The sequence below is a fragment of the Amblyraja radiata genome, chromosome 7, assembly GCF_010909765.2.
Source record: "Amblyraja radiata isolate CabotCenter1 chromosome 7, sAmbRad1.1.pri, whole genome shotgun sequence".
Taxonomy (NCBI): Eukaryota; Metazoa; Chordata; class Chondrichthyes; order Rajiformes; family Rajidae; genus Amblyraja; species Amblyraja radiata.
The window spans coordinates 64,630,265-64,654,243 of record NC_045962.1 but is presented as its reverse complement, the minus strand read 5'-3'; the positions used below and the strand labels follow the sequence as shown (position 1 = coordinate 64,654,243).

General features: G+C 41.2%; 1 protein-coding gene across 1 annotated transcript in view; it reads left to right on the top strand.

Moving 5' to 3' along the window:
- lrp1b (LDL receptor related protein 1B) overlaps positions 1-23,979 on the top strand; it is a 1,292,371-nt gene that overhangs the window by 955,273 nt on the left and 313,119 nt on the right. Inside the window, exon 42 of the mRNA XM_033023505.1 lies at positions 22,276-22,465. Within this exon, the coding sequence (XP_032879396.1) occupies positions 22,276-22,465 (190 nt within the window). The remainder of the gene's footprint in view (positions 1-22,275; positions 22,466-23,979) is intronic.

Here is a 23,979-nt window from a genome sequence, read left to right as displayed (position 1 = left end):
AAATATTTTTTTTTTAGAGAAATCTTGAAGATTATTTTGGCTTACCAGTCATGAACATTGTATTTCTTTCTTACTCTGTTGCTAAAGGAGACCATTTGGCCCATCAGATTCATTCCTCCCAAAAGAGTTAATAATTTTGTACTGGATAAGATCTGCTCAAGATGAAACCCTTTTTTGCATGATACAAATCAATCCAATGTCTAGGCTGATAACTATCATCATGCTCTGCATAGCACCTTCTAAATGCGATGCCTGTGGAATCTACTAGCTCTGCATGCACGATTCAAAATCATAGGAGCTGTTTTTAAATACATATTTCTCATTGTGCAAATGTCTGGGTAGGTCATGAAATTGTGTGCCATATGTGCAGAAGACCTGGAAAGTTAATCATGGAGTAACATCCTCATCTGCTTTTAAAATAGTTTTTCTCATTGAAATGCATTACTTCCTATACATACATATTGGGCTACCCATAAGAATTATGATATCTTACCATTGTGATTGCAGTATAATGCCATTTAATGCAGAGTCCCCCAAAATTGATTTGTGTGTTTATTTAATGCAATCTTAGAAATTGCTTCGCTTGATAAAATCTATTAATCTAGGTAATCTTAGGTATTATTTCTAATGCTGTTGGTCACGCCTGTAAATAAAGTGGGATGTGCTCTCTCTGCCCAACAATATTCTATTATAAAGCAACTGTCATTATCACAAAAGAGACAGTTCAAGTAGACTTGGGAAAAATAATGGCAGATTAAATTTCACCTTGAATATGAACTTGATAATTTTAAAAGATCAGCCAAGATTTTGGGAAGGATAGAAGGCTGAATGGGCTGATCACCCTTCTATTTCTTATGTTTAAAGAAGGGCACAGTGGTGCAGTTGTTCATGCTACTGATGCACTGCTCCAATGCCCTGAGTTCAAACCCAACCTTGGGCGCCATCTATGTGGAGTTTGCATGTTAGCCTCAGGTGCTCTACTGTCTCTCCATAACCCCAAAACATTCTGACACAAACAAAAAAATAATATGCTGGAGTAACTCAACAGGTCAGACAGCATCTCAGGAGGACACGGATAGGTGACTTTTTGGGTCAGGACTATTCTTCAGACCGAGTCGCTAACCATGGTCTCCAGAGATGCCACCTGGCCCACTGAGTTACCTGATCAATTTGCGGAATATGAAGGAGGGTCCCAACCAAAATGTTGCCTATCCGTGTTCTCCAGAGATGCTGCCTGATACGGCGTGTTACTCCAACACATAATGTTTTTTTTTGTAAACCAGCATCTGCAGTTCCTTGTGTCTACCTAAAACATTATTTTTGTGCGCTTAATTATCCATGGTAAATTATCCGAAATGTGGGTGGATGGTTGGAGAATCACGGCCTACTGGATATCTGGAAAAGAATAGGTTGAAGGGAAATAAGTGGGTGATTGGGACTGATAGGAATAGTCTGAAAGCTAGCACAGAATCAATGAGTCAAGTGGCTTCCTTCTACAGTGTATGAAAATTTGACAAGAACAAAATGGGTGCCACTAGCAATCTATGAGTGATGTTCAAAATAACTGTGATGAATCTGAATAAATTCTGGGGATTTTGAGACTCTTGCTATTCCTGCTAGCAATAAATAAATAGAAGCACACATCCAAATCATGCTGAATCCTCATAGACCTTTAATTACACTTTTCAGTTACTGTCAGTAATACAAATATTGTAATAATACCGTGGGACAGCATGGTGGCACAGCGGTAGAGTTGTTGCTTAACAACGCCAGACACATGGGTTTGATCCCCACTGTGGGTGCTTGTCTGTTTGTACGTTGTCCCCATGATCTGCTTGGGTTTTCTGGTTTCCTCCCGCACTCCAAAGACATACAGGTTTGTAGGTTAATTGGCTTGGTATAATTGTAATTGTCCCTGGAGTGTGAAGGATGGTGTTAATATGCGAGGATCGCTGGTCGGTGCGGAATCTGTGGGCTGAAGTGCCTGATCCCGCACAGTGTCTCTAAAACTAAACTAAAGTTAATCAGTTCCAGAGAGAGTTCATGGAAATGTCAGGGAACTTAATGTAGAAACTGTTTTGTCCTTGAAACAAATTTACTCTGCCTCCAGTTACTAAATTTTCTTAATGGTCCCTAACCATTTCAGAGAACAATTAAGAATCATCCACAATGCTGTGGGTCAAAAAACATATATAGACAAAACTAGGTAAGATGTTAATTAAGCAGAGCGACTTTTACAACAGTTCAATAGTTTCAAGGGCACTACTTCAGGTTTATGTAATTATGAATTTCAATTCCGGACCTTGTGACCTTTTTTCGATAATTTAATCCTTCAAATACAAATGTAATAACTTCCTCATAAACTACCATACCCAGATTGTCATTAAGAAGTATATTTAGACTTGTGGAAATGAAGTATATGGTTTTTAAAATAATTGGAGCAATATGTTGCACTAAATACTAAGAGACATTCTATTCATCATTTTGACCTTAATGGTGTAGTTGACCTTTTAATATTAGTGTGCCTTTAATGTTCTTATTGAAACATACAAGCTCTTATAGTACTTGACAAAGGGGAAACTTGTTGAGTAGATGATGGGAAATTTCATAACCCAACGACTAATCTGACACGGTACAGTGGTGCAGAAGTAGATGTGCTGCCTTACAGTGGCAGATACCTGGATTTGATCCTGACTTTGGGTGCAATTCTTCCTATGACCCAGTGGTTGTTCTCTGGGTGTTCTGGTTTCCTCCCACATTCCTAAGAGGTGCATCTTAATTGGCATCTGTAAATTGTCTCTGGTGTGTAAAATGGACCTAATGTATGGGCGTGGACTTGGTGGCTGAAGGGTTTTATTCTCACACTGTATCGCTAAACTTAATTAAAAAATGAATAGTCATATTCTGGAATTCTCTATTCTGGAAGACTGTGAGAGCACAATTGCTGAGCATATTCAAGAAAGAGATAGATTTATTTTTAAATATTAAGGGAATTAAGTGGTATTGCAGGAAAGTGGCACTGAGGTTGAGATCAATCATGATCATCTACAAAAGCTGTACAAAAGGCAAATGGCCTCCTCCGACTCGCTTTCTTCTCTTCTTAACTTCAGTAGTGGCCTTTACAAGAATAATCCTAGGAATTCGTAGGTTAACCTATGATGAGCGTTTGACAGCACTGGGCCTGTACTCACTGGAGTTTAGAAGAATGAGAGGAGCCCTAATTGAAACATACAGAATAGTGAAAGGCTTGGATAGAGTGGATGTGGAGAGGATGTTTCCACTGGTGGGAGAGTCTAGGACTGGAGGTCAAAGCCTCAGAATTAAAGGGTGTTCTTTTAGAGGAAGAATTTCTTTAGCCAGTGGGTGCTGAATCTGTGGAATTATTTGCCATAGATGCTGTGGAGGCCGTCAGTGGATATTTTTAAGGCTGAGATAGATAGATTCTTGATTAGTACGGTTGCCAGAGGTTATGGGGAGAAGCAAGGGAGAATGGGGTTAGGAGGGAGAGATAGATCAGCCAAGATTGAATGGCAGAGTGGACTTGATGGGCCAAATGGCATAATTCTACTCCTATTCCTTATGATCTTATGACCTTTTCAGTGCCATGTAAATATTGCTTCAAAAAATTGGAAAACGATCCCCAGCAAGTTCTGAAATGGTATGACAGGTCACCTCATGAGCAGTTATAGCATTTTCTGTTTTAGATTCACAGTATTTGCAATGGTGTTCTCCTTGCTCATAAGATCTTGCTTCATGTGTTCTGTGTCAGGATAATGGCAAAGTGAGAAGTGGCTGATCTTATATTATAGCACAAGATCAGTTTATATTGCTGCAGATGCAAGCTGAATAAACCCAATTGTTCTAACAGAATATAGGCAGCTTATTATGTAGGCAGCTACTGTTTCAAACCCAGACTGTCTGTCCCTTACAGTCCCTATGCTTTATTAGACATGGACCTTTCATTCCCCTGTGTCAATCTACCAATTAATTAGGCTGTGGTTGATTTGTAAGTCAGGTCCATTTACCTCCCTTTGTTTCAAATCCTTTGACATTTGTAGCTCTCAAAAATGTATTAACTTCAGCATTGAAAATGTCAACTGACCCATTAAAATGGGGCAGCTCTCTGAATAATGCTATGGTTAAAAACTGTGAGCAGTTAAATCATGGGCAGTAAGTTCTTGATTCCATGTGAAAACCTGCAACCTGTTATGCGCTTATGAATGTTACGTTGTTCCTATGTGCACATCGCACAGCCCTGCAATTCTTGCCCCATTATAAATGTTCAACCAGTTGATCATTTTTTGTTCTTATTCATGTTTCACTTCTCTTTAATAAATATAACATTCCAGTTTTCTCCTTGTATGGCTCCTGCATTTAAGAAGTTCTGAAAACATTTACCAGAGCCTCTTGTTGTTCCTTTCCTTGAAATTTCTAGACTGAAATTGAAATTGGTTAAAATTGATAATTTTGATATTTAGCACTATGAATGTCTTTGGAACAGATGTTAATGAACCTCAATGGACAATAGTTAAACACTCATTGTTTAGGGCTAATCAACAATTAGTAATAAATTAAAATAATTCTGATTTGGGTATATTTCTCCTGTTAGATCAATCTTTGTGTATGAATATATTGCACAGAGACATGCCTCTCCCTCCCAACAGAGAAAGTCATCACATGGTTCTCCTTAATCATCTCCTCCCAGTAATAAGAACTACTTCCTGAATGCTGATTTCATCTATTTAGAGCCACAATGGAGTTGATCTCCATTGAATGATGCTTGAACTAACCATTACTCATGACTGCCTTCAACCTTTTGAAAATAATGTAGAACACACCCCTCAAATTCAGGTGCCCAGAGTAAAATATCTCTGTAACAAAACTTCAAATTCACTAAGAAGCTGAGTAAACCAAAATCAGCATCCTCTTCCAGGCTAATATCTCTAGCACTGAGGTCATCATTACACTCAGTTGGTTAGCTTTGATAAGTTGCTGCCTGGTAAACTGCTCTGGAAAGGTTAGATTGCATGGCATCCTGTGGGGAGACTTTTTTCACTCAGAGCGTGGTGGGTATATGGAATAAACTGCCAGAGGAGGTAGCTGATGAAATAAAATAAAATGATTTAAAAACACTTGGTCAGGTGCGTGGATAGGAGAGGTTTAGGCGGACATGGGCCAAATTCAAGCAAATGGGACTAGCTTAGATGAGGCATCTTGATTGGCATTGACGACATATGCCGAAAGGCCTGTTTCCATGCCATATGACTCTAACAGTTACAATGTACAAATTCTTCATTCCTCAAGATGCATTGTCATCCCTTCAATGAAACTGGGATGATAGCTGGACATCTATCTCGCCAAAGGTGTAGGTTTCACAAACAGTAGCAATGACATCCTCAGCTATGCCAGACATCAATTATTTTGTAGGATTTTGAATTATTCTTTCTAAAATAGTTTAATCGGCATGATTTACAGATAAACCACTCCAAATAAGAGAACTTGCTCCATAAAATGTGCTGTTGAAAATATACATGGGCAAGTTGTGTTCTGCTGCCACCTTTAGACACCTCAGTGTGCACACTCACGTAATGCTAACAACTTCCAAATAAAAATTTCCAAATGCCCTTTTTATACAAACATAAGCATAGTTATGCCCACACTTCCAATCCAAGTATTGAATTATGCATCAAAACAATCCTTAACCACTCTTTATTCATAGAACTCCTGTGTTTATCCATAGTTTTAAACAAAAAAAATCTGCAGGAAGAGTTTAATAACATCATCCACATTTGAATTTTAAGCATGCAATATCTTCCTTTAGACAAGCCGAATATTCTTTAAGAAAACAATAAGCCTATCTCCATTATTCTTTTCACATCCCAGGGATGTGATATTCATAATGCAAGAGTTAATAAATATTGTTCTACCTATGAACATTGGTGAACCGTGCAAACAGGAAATGGTTAGTCTGTTATGAAGCTATTCATTTATAATTTTAATGCATTTATTGATTTGCTGAATTCATTGAACAAATGCCTTCTACTTCATTAAAAAGGAAAGCATTGCAGATGCTGGAGTTTTGAAATATGAACTGAAATTGCTGGCATACCCAGCAGCACCAGGAGAGGGTAACCAGGATTTTGGTTCATTTTTCAGAAATAGGAAATGCTAGAGATGATTTGGTTTTCAGCCAGAGCAGAAACAGGGCAGGGTGGGAAAGGGAAGAATATGCATAAAATAAAGGTTTGATATGTGTGTAAATCAAAGGAGGTTGAATGACAAAAGGGGTGAAGGTATGAGGCAGAAAGAGGTGTGATGAGGCCATTTTAAATATCAAGGTGGGATCCAAATGTAAAGAGCAGAATTTTAGATGAATGGGAAATGTCAAATAGTATTAGGTGTTGGGTGCGTAAGATAATGGATCAAAAATGAGGTCATTCCGAGAAAGCAATGAGGATGAACAGGCAGGCAATTGGAGTAAAGAGCAGCACATCTTCATCTAGAAGCGAAACAGTGGTTGATCCATGAAAAAATGTTGGTGATATTTACACCTGAGAACTTGACGCTCTCAGTCTTCTCCACTTTGACACCATTGATTCTGACTGGGACGTGTACACCACCTCACCCCTAATGTCAAAACTTGCTCATTCATTTTGCTGACATAGAGGGAGAGGTTGGTGGCTTGACACCAAATTGACGTGCATTATTAAGAACGCTGTTTCATCATAATCCAGGTAAATACATGATGAAGACTCAAGATTCAAAATAGTTTAATTGTCATATGCAATGGGAATGGATCAATAAAAATCTAATCACTGTAATTTATATTAACTGGTAATAACCATTTTCCTTCTAAGAAAAGGAAGAGTAGGGTTTCCTAACAAATGTGTAGGTGACATAATTGCTTATACATTGTCAATCAACAACAACATTATTCTTCAATTACTTTATTTTAGTTTTTTTTTGACTTGGTAACAATCTGGAGGAATAAAATAATACTGGAGATGAAAATGTTTGATGGAATGATTGTATTTGTTGAACTGGAACAATATGCACTGGAAATTCACTGGTTGGGCCTCTAACTGTTGATTTTATATTTGTTGTTATGGCATCAATGAATGAGTATGTATAGAAATGTGTTATAGGCTATCAGTCTAATCAGTGGAATAATTTACAAATTTTAAGTATTATCCACTGATTGCCAAAGGTAATAGTAGCACGAATCAGAATATGTTTTGAAGAATACATTATCAAAAATTGAAATTCTTGTTCATGTGTTAAATGAGAATTGGTAGTGTATAGTTAGCAGCTAAAAGAATGGGGTAATATATCAAACATATCACCGACAACATCTGGTTGTTCTTCAACATTGAGGACATCTCGTGGAGGACCCGGGGGGAAGAAGAAGCTTCCACCGCCGTCCCGCGGCCAACTTCTACCGCGGGTGCGGCATGGACTTACCATCACCCCAGGAGGGGAGCTTTGACCGCCGGCCCTGCAGACTGCGGTGCTTCCGGCTGCGGCACGGAAGGTACTTTAAAACTTTGACCGCCGGCCTGCGGCCTTCACCAGCCTGAGGCCGCGGTCTCTGGTTTGGAAGAGCCGATCCTGGACTCACCTTGACTTTGACTTTGTCCCTTACCATCTGGACGCCCGCAGCAACGGCTGTGGAGGGTGGTGGTCCCGACCACGGGGGAAAATGGAGGAGGACTGGCCAAGCTCTGTGCCTTCCACCACAGTGATGAATGCTGTGGTGGATGTTTGTGTAAACATTTTATTGTGGTTGTGTTCTTTATTATTGTACCGCTGCTGGCAACCCAAATACCACCGACCTTGGTTGTGTGGCAATTAAATTATATCAAATTATATCAACATTGGAACATGTAGTCTGCTAAAAAATAGCTCCTTACTGGCCAGGCCAGTAGTCCAAATATATTGGAAATCAATTAAAGTCACTTTCAAGGAAGGAGCTCTGAAATTCAATCAGGGGCTCATAGATATTCTGGGAACACAACTACTTTGATGTGAATCACATTGAAGAACTTAGTTTATGCAGAAGTCAACTTCCTGAGGTTGTACTGCAAAGTATGCATAAAGTGTTCTTGTGCTGCATTTTACTGAGAGTGAGCAAACTATTGTATCACCAATGATAGCCAGAGACTGAAGAAGGGTCTCGACCCAAAATATTGCCTATTCCTTTTCTCCAGAAATGTTGCCTGATCCATTGATTTGCTCCAGCATGTTGTGTTTATCTTTGGTGTAAACCAGCATCTGAAGTTCCTTCTTACACATTGCATCACCAATGTTCTGTTCTGCTTCCTCGTCACTAGCACATTTTGATCACTAATTTTAAATAAATAAAATTTTTTAGCTGATATACAGAAATGTGACAAAAACAATGCATATGGAACTAAGTGTCTATTAGGTGACCATTTTGATGAACACATCTGCTCTATTCACCAGGGCTAGCTGCTTATCCAAGTTACCAGCCATTTCAATTCCCCTTCCCTAACCATTCCGACCTGTCCGTCCTCAGACTCCTTCACAGCCAAAGTGACACCACGTGCACACTAGATGAACACATGCACACCAATATTCTGCTTGGGTATCGCACAATCCAATGATGTGAACATTGAATTCTCCAATTTCAGGTAACCCCACCTCTATCATTTTCATCTACCTTGCACTCTTCTGCTGCACACACATTCCTTTCCACTCCACCACTCCCATCACCCAGTTCCTTTCCCCTTCTCTATATCTCCGGCATCTGCTAATCACTGATACCTCTATATCCCCATATTTTTCTCCCCTCCCCTCCCACATTCCTTTCTACAACCACCTCTCCCTTTGATTCTATATTTTACCCCATCTTCCTTTAGGCTTCTCCACTTATCACTTCCAGCTTTGGTTACTATCTCCATCCTTCTCTCTCCCTTCTGATTCATCTTCCAACCAACCCCTCCACCTGGATCTACCTATTCCTTACCAGTTCTTGCCCCACCCTTTCTCCTTACTTCTTTCCAACAGCTATCACCCTCTACTCCATCAGTCACAAGAAGGGTCCCAATCCAAAACATTTCCCTCCTATTTTCTTCCACAGATCCTGCTTGACCCACTATTGTTGCTCCAGCAGTCCGTAAATTACTCAAGCTTCCAGCATCTGCAGTTTCTTATGTCTGTACGTATATATTCTGTGTCCTGAGGGGGTAAATTTGATTTTTCTACCACTTTATTGATACTCTATAGCCCATAAAATCTTTGAGCTATTGTTTTCTTGGAGGGTTGAGATGCCTAGATACGTAACCACATCATTTGTATAAAAAAATGTGCCTATTTGTTCAATAGAATTCAAATGTTCTGAAGAGGGTTGGATGAAGAGTGGACACTTTTGCTGCAATAGTTGAAGCAGAAAGATGTCAACATTAAACATAATACTTGTTAGGGTAAAATAACCAAATTATGTTGGTAGTGAGGTGATGGTGGTGAATCTGTGGAATTCTTTGCCACAGAAGGTTGTGTAAGCCATGTCAGTGGATATTTTTATGGCAGAGATAGATAGCTTCTTGATTAGTATGGGTATCAGAGGTTATGGGGAGAAGGCAGCAGAATGACGTTGGGAGGGAGAGATAGATCAGCCATGACTGAATGGCGGAGTAGCCTTGATGGGCTAAATCACCTAATTCTGCTCCAATCACATGATCTTATGTTATACATTTAAATAAATCCTTTCTTTCACCTCATAATTCTCAATATCAGCAAATGTGTTTTTTTTGTAATTACAGGATGGAATCAAATGATTGCTTCTAGTCGCCTATTTCATGTAATTTAGTGTAAGATAGTTTTATTTAAAATTGGCTCTTTATCCACTGATAGCACTTAGGTAATTGCTGAACTATTATAGAAATGGAACCAGCTCCATACCAACCAAGGTGCCCCTTCTGTTCGGCCCATTTGCCTGTATTTGACCAATATCTCTTTAAGCCTTTTCTAGCCATGTATCTGTCCAAGTGTCTTTAAAATTCTGTATTGCTGCCTCAAATACTTCCTCGGGCAGCTCATTCCATTAACCTTCCTTCCATTAACCCTCTACCCTCTGAGGGAAAAAGTTCTCTCTCATCCATACTAAACCTTGCACCTTTCACCTTAAATACATGTCCTCTTGCTTTTGATTCCCCATATCCTGGGTAGAAGACTGTGCATTTACCCTATCTAAAAGCTCTGTTTGCTCTCTTAAGTGGCTATTGAATGTGCTAAGGCACGATTTTGTGGAGAGTCATCCTTTGTGTCCTGATAAATGTATGTTTCTCAATCAACTTAACTGAAATAAATTATTCATTTGCTGAATGTCATGTCCAAATTAGTTGCTTTGACCAATTAAAAACTACTTTTTAGGGTGAACTAAAACCAATGTGAAAGGTGGTATGTGATTACAAATCCTTCATTTTTTAACAGTAGACTTTGAATACACATTGTATTGGAAGCAATAGATTCTTGCATGGCAGTGCCTGATTGATTTTTGGCAAATAACATGAGTAGATAGATTCAAAATGCTGAAGTAACTCAGCCGGACAGGCAGCATCTCTGGATAGAAGGAATGAGTGAATGTGGAGAGCCTGAAGAATGATTTCGACCTGAAATGTCACCCATCCCTTCTATCCAGAGATGCTGCCTGTCCTACTGAGTTACTCCAGCATTTTGTGTCTATCTTCAGTTTAAACCAGCATCTGAAGTTCCTTCCTACAACAATGAGTAGATAGGTGGTGTTGTTAATTTGAAGGCTGGCGATCATTTAAACACTTCTAAAGACATTTAAAATATTTTCCTGTGAAGCTGTTTCTCTTAACATCTGTGAATTCTCTGGAGTATGTCATCAACTTAAGCTTGCTGTGAGCTATTTGTTTTCTCTTTATTACATTCAATGTTTCACTGCTTTCCTTTGCAACGTTGAACAGTTCTTTTGTAAAGCAACAAACAACATTTTGATTTTATACCTTGGGTTAGAATGGTTTTGATGAAAGAAATGTGTTTTATTTTGCAACCATATGCTGAATTTGGGTGCATATGATACAAGAAATTTTTGAATTTACCGTATAACTATCAATATCTCTAGACGGCTATATTCTATAGATAGACAAAAGTGCTGGAGAATCTCAGCAGGTGCAGCGGCATCTATGGAGTGAAGGAAATAGACAACGTTTCAGGCCAAAACCCTTCTTCAGACTGATGTTGGGTGGGTGGGGGGGAGGGGAGAAGAAAGGAGAAAGGAAGAGGAGGAGCCAGAGGGCTGAGGGAGAGCTGAGAAGGGGAGGAGACAGTAAGGGCTACCGGAAATTGGAGAAGCCGCTAGGGTGCATAGCCGAAGCGGAATATGAGGTGCTGCTCCTCCAATTTCCGGTGGTGCTCACACTGGCCATGGAGGAGGCCCAGGACAGAAAGGTCGGTTTCGGAATGGGAGGGAGAGTTGAAGTGCTGAGCAACCGGGAGATCAGATTGGTTAAAGCGGACCGAGCGGAGGTGTTCGGCGAAACGATTGCCAACCCTAGGCTTGGTCTTACCGATGTAGATCAGCTGACATCTAGAGCAGCGGGTGCAATAGATGAGGTTGGAGGAGATGCAGGTGAACCTCTGTCGCACCTGTAACGACTGCTTGGGTCCTTGAATCTGCATCAAGTTTCCAGCATCTGCAGTTCCTTCTTAAAGGCTATATTCTATAGACATGTCCAGGTGATAAATGTGATTGAGGCAGGAAGTAACTTCAAGTGCATTTTTACTATGAGTTTTAACAAGTGGAAAGTTTATCAAATAGTGAAATACTATATTTAATGGTGACTGCTAATGGAAGCGCCAGCTTTTTTATTTGTAATAGAGAGAGATGGAGAAAGAGAGAGAATGTGTTTCATTGTTATATGTACCGGAATGGAATAGCAACATTCTTACTTACAGCAACACAACAGGATGGCAATCAAATCACTCAATAGATAATATAATAAAAAATAACAAACAAAAACATTTCAATAAATTTAAAAACCCAATATCATGCAAAAACAAAATAAAGACCAAAATAAAGTCCAATGTAACTATTGCAAGCCAAGCATTTCATATTTCTGAGTTTGTAGTGTTTAATAGCCTGATGGTTGTGGGAAGAAGCTGTTCCAGAACCAGGACATTACAGGTTACAGACTCCTTTTTCCCAATGGCAGGAGTGAAATGAGAATACTGTATGACCAAGATGGTGTGCAATCTTGATGATGCTGACTGCCTCTTTGAGACAGCACCTTCAATAGATCCCTTTGATGGTAGTAAGGTCAGTACCCATGTTGTGTACAGTGCACACAACTTTTTGTAATCGCCTTCATTCCTCGAATTGCTGAACCATTTACTAGTCTTCACAGATATGCATGCCCAGGAATTTGAAGTTATTGACTCTCTCCACCACAGGGTGATTCAGTTGCCTGATAACAGCTGGGAAGAAACTGTCCCTGATTCCGATGGTGGTGCATTTTCACACTTCTATACCTTTTGCCGGATGGGATAGGGAAGAAGTGGAAGAGGCCAAGGGGTGACTCATCCTAGATTATGCTGCTGGCAGCTTAAGGTATAAATTCAGTCAGTAGAAGGGAGGTTGGTTTGTGCGATGGTCTGGTCTGCATCCACAATTTGCTGCAATTTCTTGCGTTCTTGGATCGAGCTGTTCCCAAACTAGCTGTGATGAATCCTGATAAAATGCTTTCTATCTGTAAAAGTTGGTGACAGTCATAGAGTCATAGAGTGATACAGTGTGGAACCAGGCCCTTCGGCCGAACTCGCCCACACTGGCCAGCAATGTCCCAGCTACTTTAGGTCCGCTTGCCTGCGCTTGGTCCATATCCCTCCAAACCTGTCCGATCCATGTACCTGTCAAACTGTTTCTTAAATTATGGGATAGTCCCAGCCTCAACTACCTCCTCTGCAGCTTGTTCCATACACCCACCACCCTTTGTGAACAAGTTACCCTTCATATTCCTATTAAATCTTTTCCCCTTCACTTTGTCCTCTGGTCCTCGATTCCCCAACTCTGGGCAAAAGACTGTGCATCTACCCGATCTATTCCTCTCATGATTTTCTACACCTCTATAAGATCTCTGCTCATCCTCCTGTGCTCCATGGAATAGAGACCCAGCCTACTCAACCTCTCCCTATAGCTCACACCCTCTAGTCCTGGCAACATTCTCTTAAATATTTTCTGAAAGATTTCAAGCATGAAAGATTTCCTATAACAAGGTGCCAGGAACTGAACACAATATTCGAAATATGATCTCACTAATGTCTTATACAATTGCAACATGACCTCCCAACTTTTATACTCAATAGGTACACAAAAATGCTGGAGAAACTCAGCGGGTGCAGCAGCATCTATGGAACGAAGGAAAAGGGCAACGTTTCAGGCCAAAACCCTTCTTATACTCAGTACTCTGACTGACAAAGGCCAAAGTTCCAAAAGCATTTTTGACCACCTTATCTACCTGCGACTCGACATTCAAGGAGCTATGCACCTGTACTCCTAGATCGCTCCGCTGTACAACACTACCCAGAGGCCAACCATTTACTTGTTCGACATCACAAAATGCAACACCTCACACTTCTCTGTATTAAATTCCATCAACCATTCTTCCGCCCACCTGGCCAATCATTCCAGATCTTGCTGCAATTGTTCACAACCATCTTCACTATCTGCAAAACCACCACATTTTGTATCATCAGCAAACTTGTTAATGTTGCCCTGTATGTTCTCATCCAAATCATTGGTCTGAATGACAGAAAGTAACGGACCCAGCACTGAACCCTGAGGCACACCGCTAGTCATAGGCATCCAGTCTGAGAAGCAACCTTCCACCATTACCCTCTCCTTCCTTCCATGGAGCCAATTTGCTATCCATTCAGTGGATCCCATGCGATCTAGCCTTCCAGAGTAGCCTACCATACGCAACCTTGTCGAACGCCTTACTGAAGTCCATGTACATCTACAGCTCTGCCCCCATCAACCTTTTTGGTCATGTCTTCAAAAAATCAATCAAATTTGTGAAACATGACCTCCCACGTGCAAAACCATGCTGACTATCCCTAATCTGCCTTTGCCCATCCAAATGCCTGCATATCCTATCCCTCAGAATACTCTCCATTAACTTGCCAACTACAGATGTTAAGCTCACTGGCCTATAGTTCCTAGCATTTTCCCTGCAGGCCTTCTTGAAAAGAGGTACAACATTTGTTGTTGAGATTGTAGGGGACATGCCAAACTTCCCAAGCCTTCAAAAGAAGTAGAGGCCATGATTAAATCACTCCTTAAATGTACAAAAACAAAGGTGAAATAAATGCTAAGAATTTTCCTGCAAATAAACAGACAGGTTCTTGAATTTGCAAATAATCAGCTGGAGTGACTCAACTGATTGAGCAACATCTGGGGGGAAGGGGGAGAGGGGGGAAGGATTTCTGACTTTTCAGGGCAAAACCTACAGCAAAGCTGGGTCAGCAGATCAGAAACATTGACACTGACATCTCTTGCCTGACCTGCTGAGTTCATCCAGTTTGAGTTAACCCTGTTGAGTTCATCCAGATCCAAGCTTATGCAGTGTCTTGGGATTCTGCATCTTCATTGCTTATGCTCTACAATCTTTATATTAATCAAGCTGCCTATTGCCCAATCTATTAAGTTATTGTTGGGTTAACATTAAATGTTGTGCACATTGGACGCATCTCTTTTCATTAGCCATAACTAAGTGAAAGGGTGATTTATTAGGATTTAATAAAATATAATGTTTTACTGTGAGTCACCTGGAGCTGAGTATTCAATACAGAATGAAATAGTCAATATTGATATTCGTTGAATAAAAAAATTTGAAAATGGTGAAAGCCATAATTCCTGAGCCAAAGGTTGATCAGTATGCCTATCGCAAATATTAGTTCAACTTAAACATAAATAAAAAGTGCCAAAAGCATTCGGCAATTCAAACAACATCTACTCGGTGAGAAAAGGTCAACTTTTCATGCCAAGGATCCTTCAAAAGAACTCGAATAATATATATTTTTAAAGTGGGCTTGATGTACAGTGAGAGAGAAAATGGATGAATAGCCATATGTTAGTTTCCACAGCTGCAACACGGCCAGACACAAAATCAGGTGCAGTTCATCGTGTTTGCATTCAGAATATTAGAGCAACACTAGACTAAGTGGGACCCAATGCAACCCATTCCCCCAAAGCTATATTTCACCACTCACCCATAGCCCCTAACTGCGCAGGTGCAACTCGTTTCCTCTCATCCCCCAGCACTCACCCCCCCCCCCCTTCCTCTTCATGTGTGGGAGGGGAGGCACGTGTGCGGTGGGAGGGGAAGAGAGGAGAGTGGGGGTGTGTGTGGGCAGGGGGGTGGAGGTGAGAGGGGGAGAGCATGGTGTGGGGAGAGGGGTGTAGGGGAGGTGTGTGTGTGGCAGGGTGCTGTGTGGCATGGGGGTGTGGGGTGGGAGGTGTGTATGTGTTGCGTCTCCAGTTGCATTCTTCAGGCAGTGGGTTGTCGGGCTGGTGAGGGAGGGGGGAGCATCCTGCACCCTTCAGGAGGCTTCAGGAGGGGGAGGGGGAGTGCGTGGAGGGCGGGGGAGGGGGGTATGTGGGGGCATCGGGGTGTGTGGGGGGATCGGGGTGTGTGGGAGGGGGTGGTGCGTGGGTGAGGGGGGCATGGGGGAGGAGGGTGTGGGGAAGGGGGCTGGGGAGGGTGGTTGCGTGGGGGAGGGGGTGGTGAGGGGGGCATGGGGCAGGGGGGGTTGGGGGATGTGGGGGTTGCGGGGAGAAGGAGGAGTGTGTGGACGGGGGCGGGTGGTGGCTCTGGGGGGGGGGGGGGGGGTAATGCTCGCCAGCAGAAGCAGCCCGCACACTGCTCACTCTGCATGCTGCTCACTCCACGCACTCGCTCAACACATTCTGCTCACTCCGCTCCTTCAGCTTTATTCTCCTCGCCGCCGATGATTGACAGCGGGTGCCGGAAGAGGCAGTTTTTATGATTTTTAAACCTTCATAACTTTTGTACTACTCCACCGATTGGAACAAAACTTGTTGCACTCACAACACAGGAGAATGGCGAGTAAGGTGGCATACAATCGTAGGGCTATCAGGTACCGTTTTTGCGCAAATGGAAAATCAACGCAAAATGGAAGAGGACGAGAGTTTTAGACAAATTGCAGACCCGTTGGCAACCCGGGAGGGGGGTAGAGTTTGAGGAGTGGGGGGTGGGCACGACATCACAGGGGAGGGCTGGTTCCCGAATGCAATGTTCCTTTGCTCCCGGCTCGTGGGTTGTCCGGGTGGTGACGTCACTCGCTGCGCGAGCAAGAGGACAGATGGTTTTTTTTACAATGTTTTTTCAGATATTTGAACATTTTCATTAATAACTCGAGAAATAAAGCATGAATTTTTTTGATAAGGCGATTTTGGACTACATGGCCACAATCTTGACCGGAATATGTAAAAATATTACCGTTAGAGTGTTGTTTTTTTGAGAAGATGTGATTATATACTAACAAATACACACACACACACACACACACACACACACACACACACACACACACACACACACACACACACACACACACACACACACACACACACACACACACACACACACACACACACATCCAAGATCAGACTTTTAATAGGTATATGATGAGATAGAGAGATAGATAGAGAGATAGACAGTGAGATAGATAGAGAAATAGATAGAGAGATAGATAGAGAGATAGAGATATAAGATATCGAAGAGGGGGGGTCAGCGTGGAAATTATGGAACAAATTAAAGTGACGGGCCACTCTTTGGAACTCATTCGAAGTATTCTGCAAAGCTGTCACTAAATCTGAACCAAGTTTTTCCAATGTGGACAACACCCAAACTTCATTGCAATTCACAGTAATTTGGAAGAAGTACAGGTGTGTTGCTGCAAACTTAATTTTGAAGTTGACAGTTTCAAGTAATATTTTTTTCAATGTCTCTGCCAGTTTTAAAGCAATAATCACTTTGACAACTTCAGTCTGCATCCTGTCACAACTGAGATTTCTGCTCTCTCCATTCCTTTTCCTCTCTGCCACTGAAAACACCTTTGCTTCAGTTTCCAGTTCTGATGAGGATCTTAGTCCCGAATTTTTTTTGATGTTGTGTGACCTGTTGAGTGATCCCAACATCTTGTGTGTTTTAGTCAGATTTCACATCTTTGACTTGTACAATTAAAAATAATACTACTACAACAATTCAAAAGTTCTTGGCCGTGTACAATTTTTGTTATGCTGTGAAAAATATGAGAGGCACAGTGTATTAATTCAAATACTCTTAGTGCAATACATTGTGCACAGCTGGGATTACTTCCTATACCAGATTTATGTATTTTCTTCTCTTGCACTATTCATTTGCTTGTTAAACTAATCCCAGTTCCAATTGGTGATATTAAAACAAATCTATTTTAACGATATGACTAGCTGATACTTAATCCTACATTCTTGCCAGAGACAATCAAAGTTTTCAGAGCACATCTGGTACCATTATAAAGTCCTCAATCAGAAAATGCTAAATTGTTCAACTTTGCCATCATTGTACCATATGGGGCCCTGTATTTTAATTTCAATCTCTTCTGGCTGCCTTGTAATCATGTTAATCTTCCACCTCAACTAAATGTTTCTGCCTTATTTAGTGTAGCTCATTATAACATTGATGTTTAGTGAGACTATAATTAAGATCATTGGTACTCAAGCCCTATTGTTAAACATTGATGTAACTGAGCAATGGAAAATTTAACTATGCTACAAAGATTGCTTTTTGAATTAGGTAATTCATTCAAACACATTTGTGAAGTTTTATCCACACATCAACTTTTGCCCTCCCAAAAAAATGAAGGGCATGGAAGGAAGGAAATAATCCAAGTAGGAGAGAATTGTCCATTGAACTCTTTTCCATAAATTATTATCTGCATGTTCTACTGATGGCCAAAAAAAGGTTATGTTATCTGTGAAGGAATGAAAGGGAGAGAGAGCTGTGCTTGCTTGTGTGAAATGCTGATGACTTGGCGAATGTCCTGTCCTTGTCAGGACTTGATTAGTTGGCTCACAAAAAACAAAAATGCGTTGGCTTTGAAGAATCAGTGAACGAGACGTATAAAAGGATTTTCTTGCCTACATTATAGGTTGGAAAGGTTAATGGTCTTATCCAAACAGTACACACCACATCTAGAGGGTGATACACAGCTGTTGTTTTGACACCCTTAATTGTACATCACAGATGATGAAGGTGATAAATTCACCATAACATTTGCCTCTCCTGCTAATTCAATCGTTTCTTATCAAATAAGTACTATTCATTATCATTATTGGAGTTAAAATTATTAGTTACATTTCAAAGGCCATTGATTTGCTTAATGTTGTAGGAAATTGGAGGGCATACAAAATACTTTATTACATCTTATATTCTTCCATTTCTAGTAGTGACAGCAGCTCTGAAGATCTATGGCAGAAATACCCGTCAATGCTTAGCACCCACATTGCTGCCGCCCTACAAAAATTGTTCAGCCTCACCTCTTGCAGATCCTCTGGTGTCAATCTGCTGATATAATCCACAATTGCCACACAGGCATAAATATCATCACATGAAATGGGTGGGATGCTGGAGGATGGAGGTAGTGCACAGAGCAAACTCCATCTATGAAACAGTTCAAAATAGCCATGTATCGTTGCGATCATCAACTAACTTCAATTGGTTTGAGTCATTCAACAATCGTTTAGAAAACCTAAAAAAAAGAGAAATACCAATATGATCCTCGCTATAGTACGTGACTCAACAGATTTAAGATTCAGATGCAACATTGTTATAACAGAACAAAGAGTGTTCTTTAGATGCAAGTTCTCTAGGTAAAGTTCAAATGTAAAGTGACAAATTTTGTTTCACGTGTATATAGTTTTACAAGTTTATTTTTGTGCTAGCTCCCGTGCATAGCTGTTGTTCTGCAAAGCAATTACTAATTTATTCAACCCATTAATTGAAGAATTAGATATTTCTGTTTATGCTGGGTATCAGCTAGATTTGTTTGTAATTACATTTCACATTGGAGTCATAGAGTGATACAGTGTGGAAACCGACCCTTCGGCCCAACTTGCCCACACCGGCCAACAATGTACCAGCTACAATAGTCCCACTTGCCTGCGCTTCGTCCATAGCCTTCCTGACCTATCCTATTCATGTACATGTTCATGTACATGTCTAACTGTTCCTTAAACGATGGGATAGTCCCAGCCTCAACTACCTCCTCTGCAGCTTGTTCCTTACACCCACCACCCTTTGTGTGAAAAAGTTACCCCTCGGATTCCTATTAAATCTTTTCCCCTTCACCTTGAACCAATTCCCCTACTCTGGGCAAGAGACTGTGCATCTTCCCGATCTATTCCTCTCATGATTTTGTATACCTCTATAAGATCCCTCATCCTCCTGTGCTCCATGGAATAGAGACTCAGCCTACTCAACCTCTCACTGTAGCTCATACCCTCCAGTCCTGGCAACATCTTCGTAAATCTTTTCTGAACCCTTTCAAGCTTAACAATATCTTTCCTATAACATGGTGCCCAGAACTGAACACAATATTCTACATGCTCACCAACGTCTTGTACAACTGCAAGATGACCTCCCAACTTATATACTCAATACTCTGACTGATGAAGCCAAAGTGCCAAAAGCCTTTTTGACCACTTTATCTACCTGCGACTCAACCTTCAAGGACCCATGCACCTGTACTCCTAGATCCTTCCACTTTACAAAACTACCCAGAGGCCTACCATTTACTGTACAGGTCCTGCCCTTGTTCAACGTCCCAAAATGCAATGCCTCACACTCTCTGTATTAAATTCCATCAACCATTCTTCCGCCCACCTGGCCAATCAATCCAAATCCTGCTGCAATCGTTCACAACCATCTTCACTCTTTTTAAAACCACTAACTTTTGTATCATCAGCAAACTTGACAAACAGATGACAAACAGTAATGGGCCCAGCACCTAACCCTGAAGCATACCACTAATCACAGGCATCCAGTCTGAGAAGCAACCTTACATCATTACCCTCTGCTTCCTTCCATGGAGCCAATTTTTTATCCATTCAGCTATCTCTCCTTGGATCCCTTGCAATCTAACCGTCCAGAGCAGCATACCATGCGGAACCCTGTCGAACGCCTTACTGAAGTCCTTATACACAACATCTACAGCTCTGCCCTCATCAACCTTTCTTGTCACATCTTCAAAAAATTCAATCAGATTTGTGACACGACCTCCCACGTACAAAACCATGCTGACTATCCCTAATCAGCCCTTGCCCATCCAAATGCCTATATATCCTTGAGCGGAAACATAACAGATTTTTATTTGACTAAAAGACACAAACAAAATCAGAAATTTCAGATTATGAACTTATAGAGTCATAGAGTCATGCAGTGTGGAAACAAGTCCTTTGGCCGAATTTGCCCACACCGACCAACATGTCCCATCTACACTTATATCGCTCTAAACCTTTCCTATCCAAGTACCTGTCCAAATGTTTCTTAAGCATTTCTTAAACTACCTGCCTTGACGTCCTCCTCTGGCAGCTCGTTGTTGTTCGCCAGAAACTTAATGACATCACCTAAGTAAAAAGAGCAGGTACAGGTCAGAAGCTGGATGTCTGGTGGCAAATGGTTCACTTCCTATATTTTTACCTGTCAGATGTATGGTGCAACCTTTCCATTTGTCTGGATGAGGGCAGATTAAACAACACTCAAGAGCGTTGGCATCATCCAGGCAATGCATTTTATTTAATTAGCACCCCATCAAGCCAATTGCACATTTAGGAAAACCATGGCTGCACGATATATGACCAACAAAATGCACTGTTGTAACTTGCAATCAGCAGTACCTCTGTGATGTACAATCTAAAACATCACAGTATGTTTATTTCCAGATGTACATATTTGTGAATGAATTATTTATTCATATATATTCTTTTGGACAGGCATATAGATATGCAGGCAATGGAAGAATATGGGTTATGCAAAGGTAGATAAGAGATGGTCTTGGCATCATGTTCAGCACATACACTATGGGCCGAACGAAGTGTCTGTTCATGTGATGTACTGTTCTATAAATTTTGAATTCCTTCGGTCAATCACACCCACTTACATTGTGCAGTTGCAAACAAATTACAATGGATATATTAGAAATTGTGATAATTATGTTTTGACTGGATTTACCTTGCTAATGTATCAAATGTTTTAATTACAAATATGTTTTATTCTTCATCTATCTGAGATTAAAATCAGACCATGAAAACTTACTTTGCCTGTGTGATCAAGGCTTTTCATGGGATATCCAGTGAGTTAATGTCCACAGCATATCGTTATCTGCAATTCAGAAGACAAGTGATCTATTGTTTCTGATTCCCTGTGAATTGTTGGTGCAGTTTGTAAGCTAACTGGAAATGGAGCATGAGGATTCAACCTTGATTAAACCTTGGGATGATATCAAATGACCTTTATTTTTGGTTTCTGTTTTCTTGGCAGACTGAAATACATAGTTTAGTTTATTTTAGAGATACAGCTTGGAAACGGGCCCTTCGACCCACCGCGTCCATGCCAACCATCGATCATCCACTCAAACCACTTCCATCTTATCTCATTTGCGCATCCACTCCCTAAGCAGATGTTATTACTGTTTAATTAGTGTTGCCTCCTGTTTGAAGGTGGCAATAGATTGTTGGAAACTTTTTTCTTGTATCCTGACACAAAAAAGAGCCAGAAACATACTGATTCTAATGCCACATACAATTATCCAGAAGTACCATTGTGTTCACTTTCACTGACTGAAGGTAAGGCTGGAGTTTAACAGCAGAATTCATTCACTAGCAGTGCTGGCTCGAAGGGCTGAATGGCCTACTCCTGCACCTATTGTCTAAAATGAATTATCAGCATGTTTTATTAAAACATTTGCCGGTATTTCCTCTATCTTCAGTGATCATAATTTGTTGAGTGCCTTTCCCAGTTCCTGATGTTTAACATCCAAGTCCCTGAAAACACCTCTACTTTTGATAACATTGGAATTATTTTACTTGATTTGTGCTTCCAAAATTAATTAATTAATTTTTGTTATGATCTTGACAATGTATATCTTTAACTGTGGTTGATTATTGATCACTTGACTGATTGATGAATGTTCTTGACCAATTGTGACCTCTGACTTTTCAATTCACAGACGTTGGCTCAGTAGAGGGCTTGGCTTATCACAAAGCATGGGATGCCCTTTACTGGACAAGTTCAACAACATCAACCATCACCAGGCATACAATTGACCAAAGCAGATTTGGAGCTTTAAACCGAGAGATCATTGTTGCAATGTCTCCTGATGACCACCCTCATGTACTTGCATTGGATGAGTGCCACAAGTAAGGAGGTCATTTTTTAATAGTTCATTAGATTCAATTTCGGTACTTCGCTGTTTTCTGATTATCCTGCACATTGTTAATGGTCCATAATTTCAAAGAAATTCATTCACTGTGTTACTGTTTATTAAATGTCACTTCTGATCATGTGACAATTGTAGTCTGAGCTGCTATTAGCATTCTCACATAAGAAAGTAAGCAATAATCCCGATGTTAGTAATTGAAAATGTTCAATATCATTGCTTAGGATATTAATGGTGTTGGATTTGATAATAGTAATACCTGGAAATAGTGGCTCTGTGGCGCCACCCGGTGGTTAGGCCACCTGTATTGGAACCCTTGGCAGTCGGGGATAGGGTCATGTGACTGTGTAATGGCGAGAAGCACTTGTCACGAGGTTTAGGGGTGTGCCCTAGTATAAGTATGGAGATCATGGTCAGCCCTCCCCCATTCGCGTGTGTGTTGATCTCTTTACCTGAGCAATAAAGTTCTTTGTTTTCACCACGCGTGGCTTGTTTATTCGCCCGCCATATTGGTGACCCTAACGATCCAAATCGGTCAATTTGAATATCAAACAGCCTGAGGTTGCTGATATTCCAGCCCATCAGAACGATGTCTCCCTGAAACTGCCCGTGTTCTGGACATCGCAGCCCCAGATATATTCCAACAAGCCGAGGCCCAGTTCCACGTTCGGCGCATCACATCCGATGACACCCGGTACTAATCAATGGTCAGCGCACTGGATCAGGAGACGGCCGGTCGCCCTGTCCCTTTCCTCCGCCCGCCGCCAGATCAGAACCAATATGAGGACCTTAAATCGCTGCTTTTGCGGACCTTTAGGCTCAGCCGCCGGGATCGCGCAGTGCGGCTCCTACACATGGGCGAACTCGGCGATCGCAAGCCGTCGGAGCTGTTGAGCGAGATGCTCACCCTAATGGACGGCCATCGGCCATCGGCTCACCCTAATGGACGGCCTGCTCTTTGAGCTCGCCTTCCTGAAGCACTTGCAGACCACAGTGAGGTATTTCAACAAGCTATGGAGCAATTGTTTGCAGGCTACCCATGTTCCATCGTAGTGGACAATATCCTCATTGCTGGAAAAACGGTCAAAGAGCACAATGCCAATCTGACAAAGGTATTGAAGTGTGCCGAGGCCATCCATCTCAAGCTAAATCCTCAAAAATGCAAATTCAGAGTGAATGAGGTAAAATACTTAGGCCATATATTTACTAAAGACGGCCTAAAAACTGATCCAGCGAAATCTAGTACTATCAATGAGCTTCCCGCACCCACAGACGTGCTCAGCCTGCAGAGATTCCTTGGCATGGCCAACTATTTGAGCAAATTCATTCCGGATTTCAGCGAAATATCAGCCCCATTGCGCCAACTTACACATAGAGACTATGCTTGGATTTGGCACGAGCAACAACAGCCAGCATTCGACACTCTTAAACGGCAGATGTCTGGTGCTCCTACTCTTGATTTGATCCTAAATTACTGATTACACTTACTTGTGA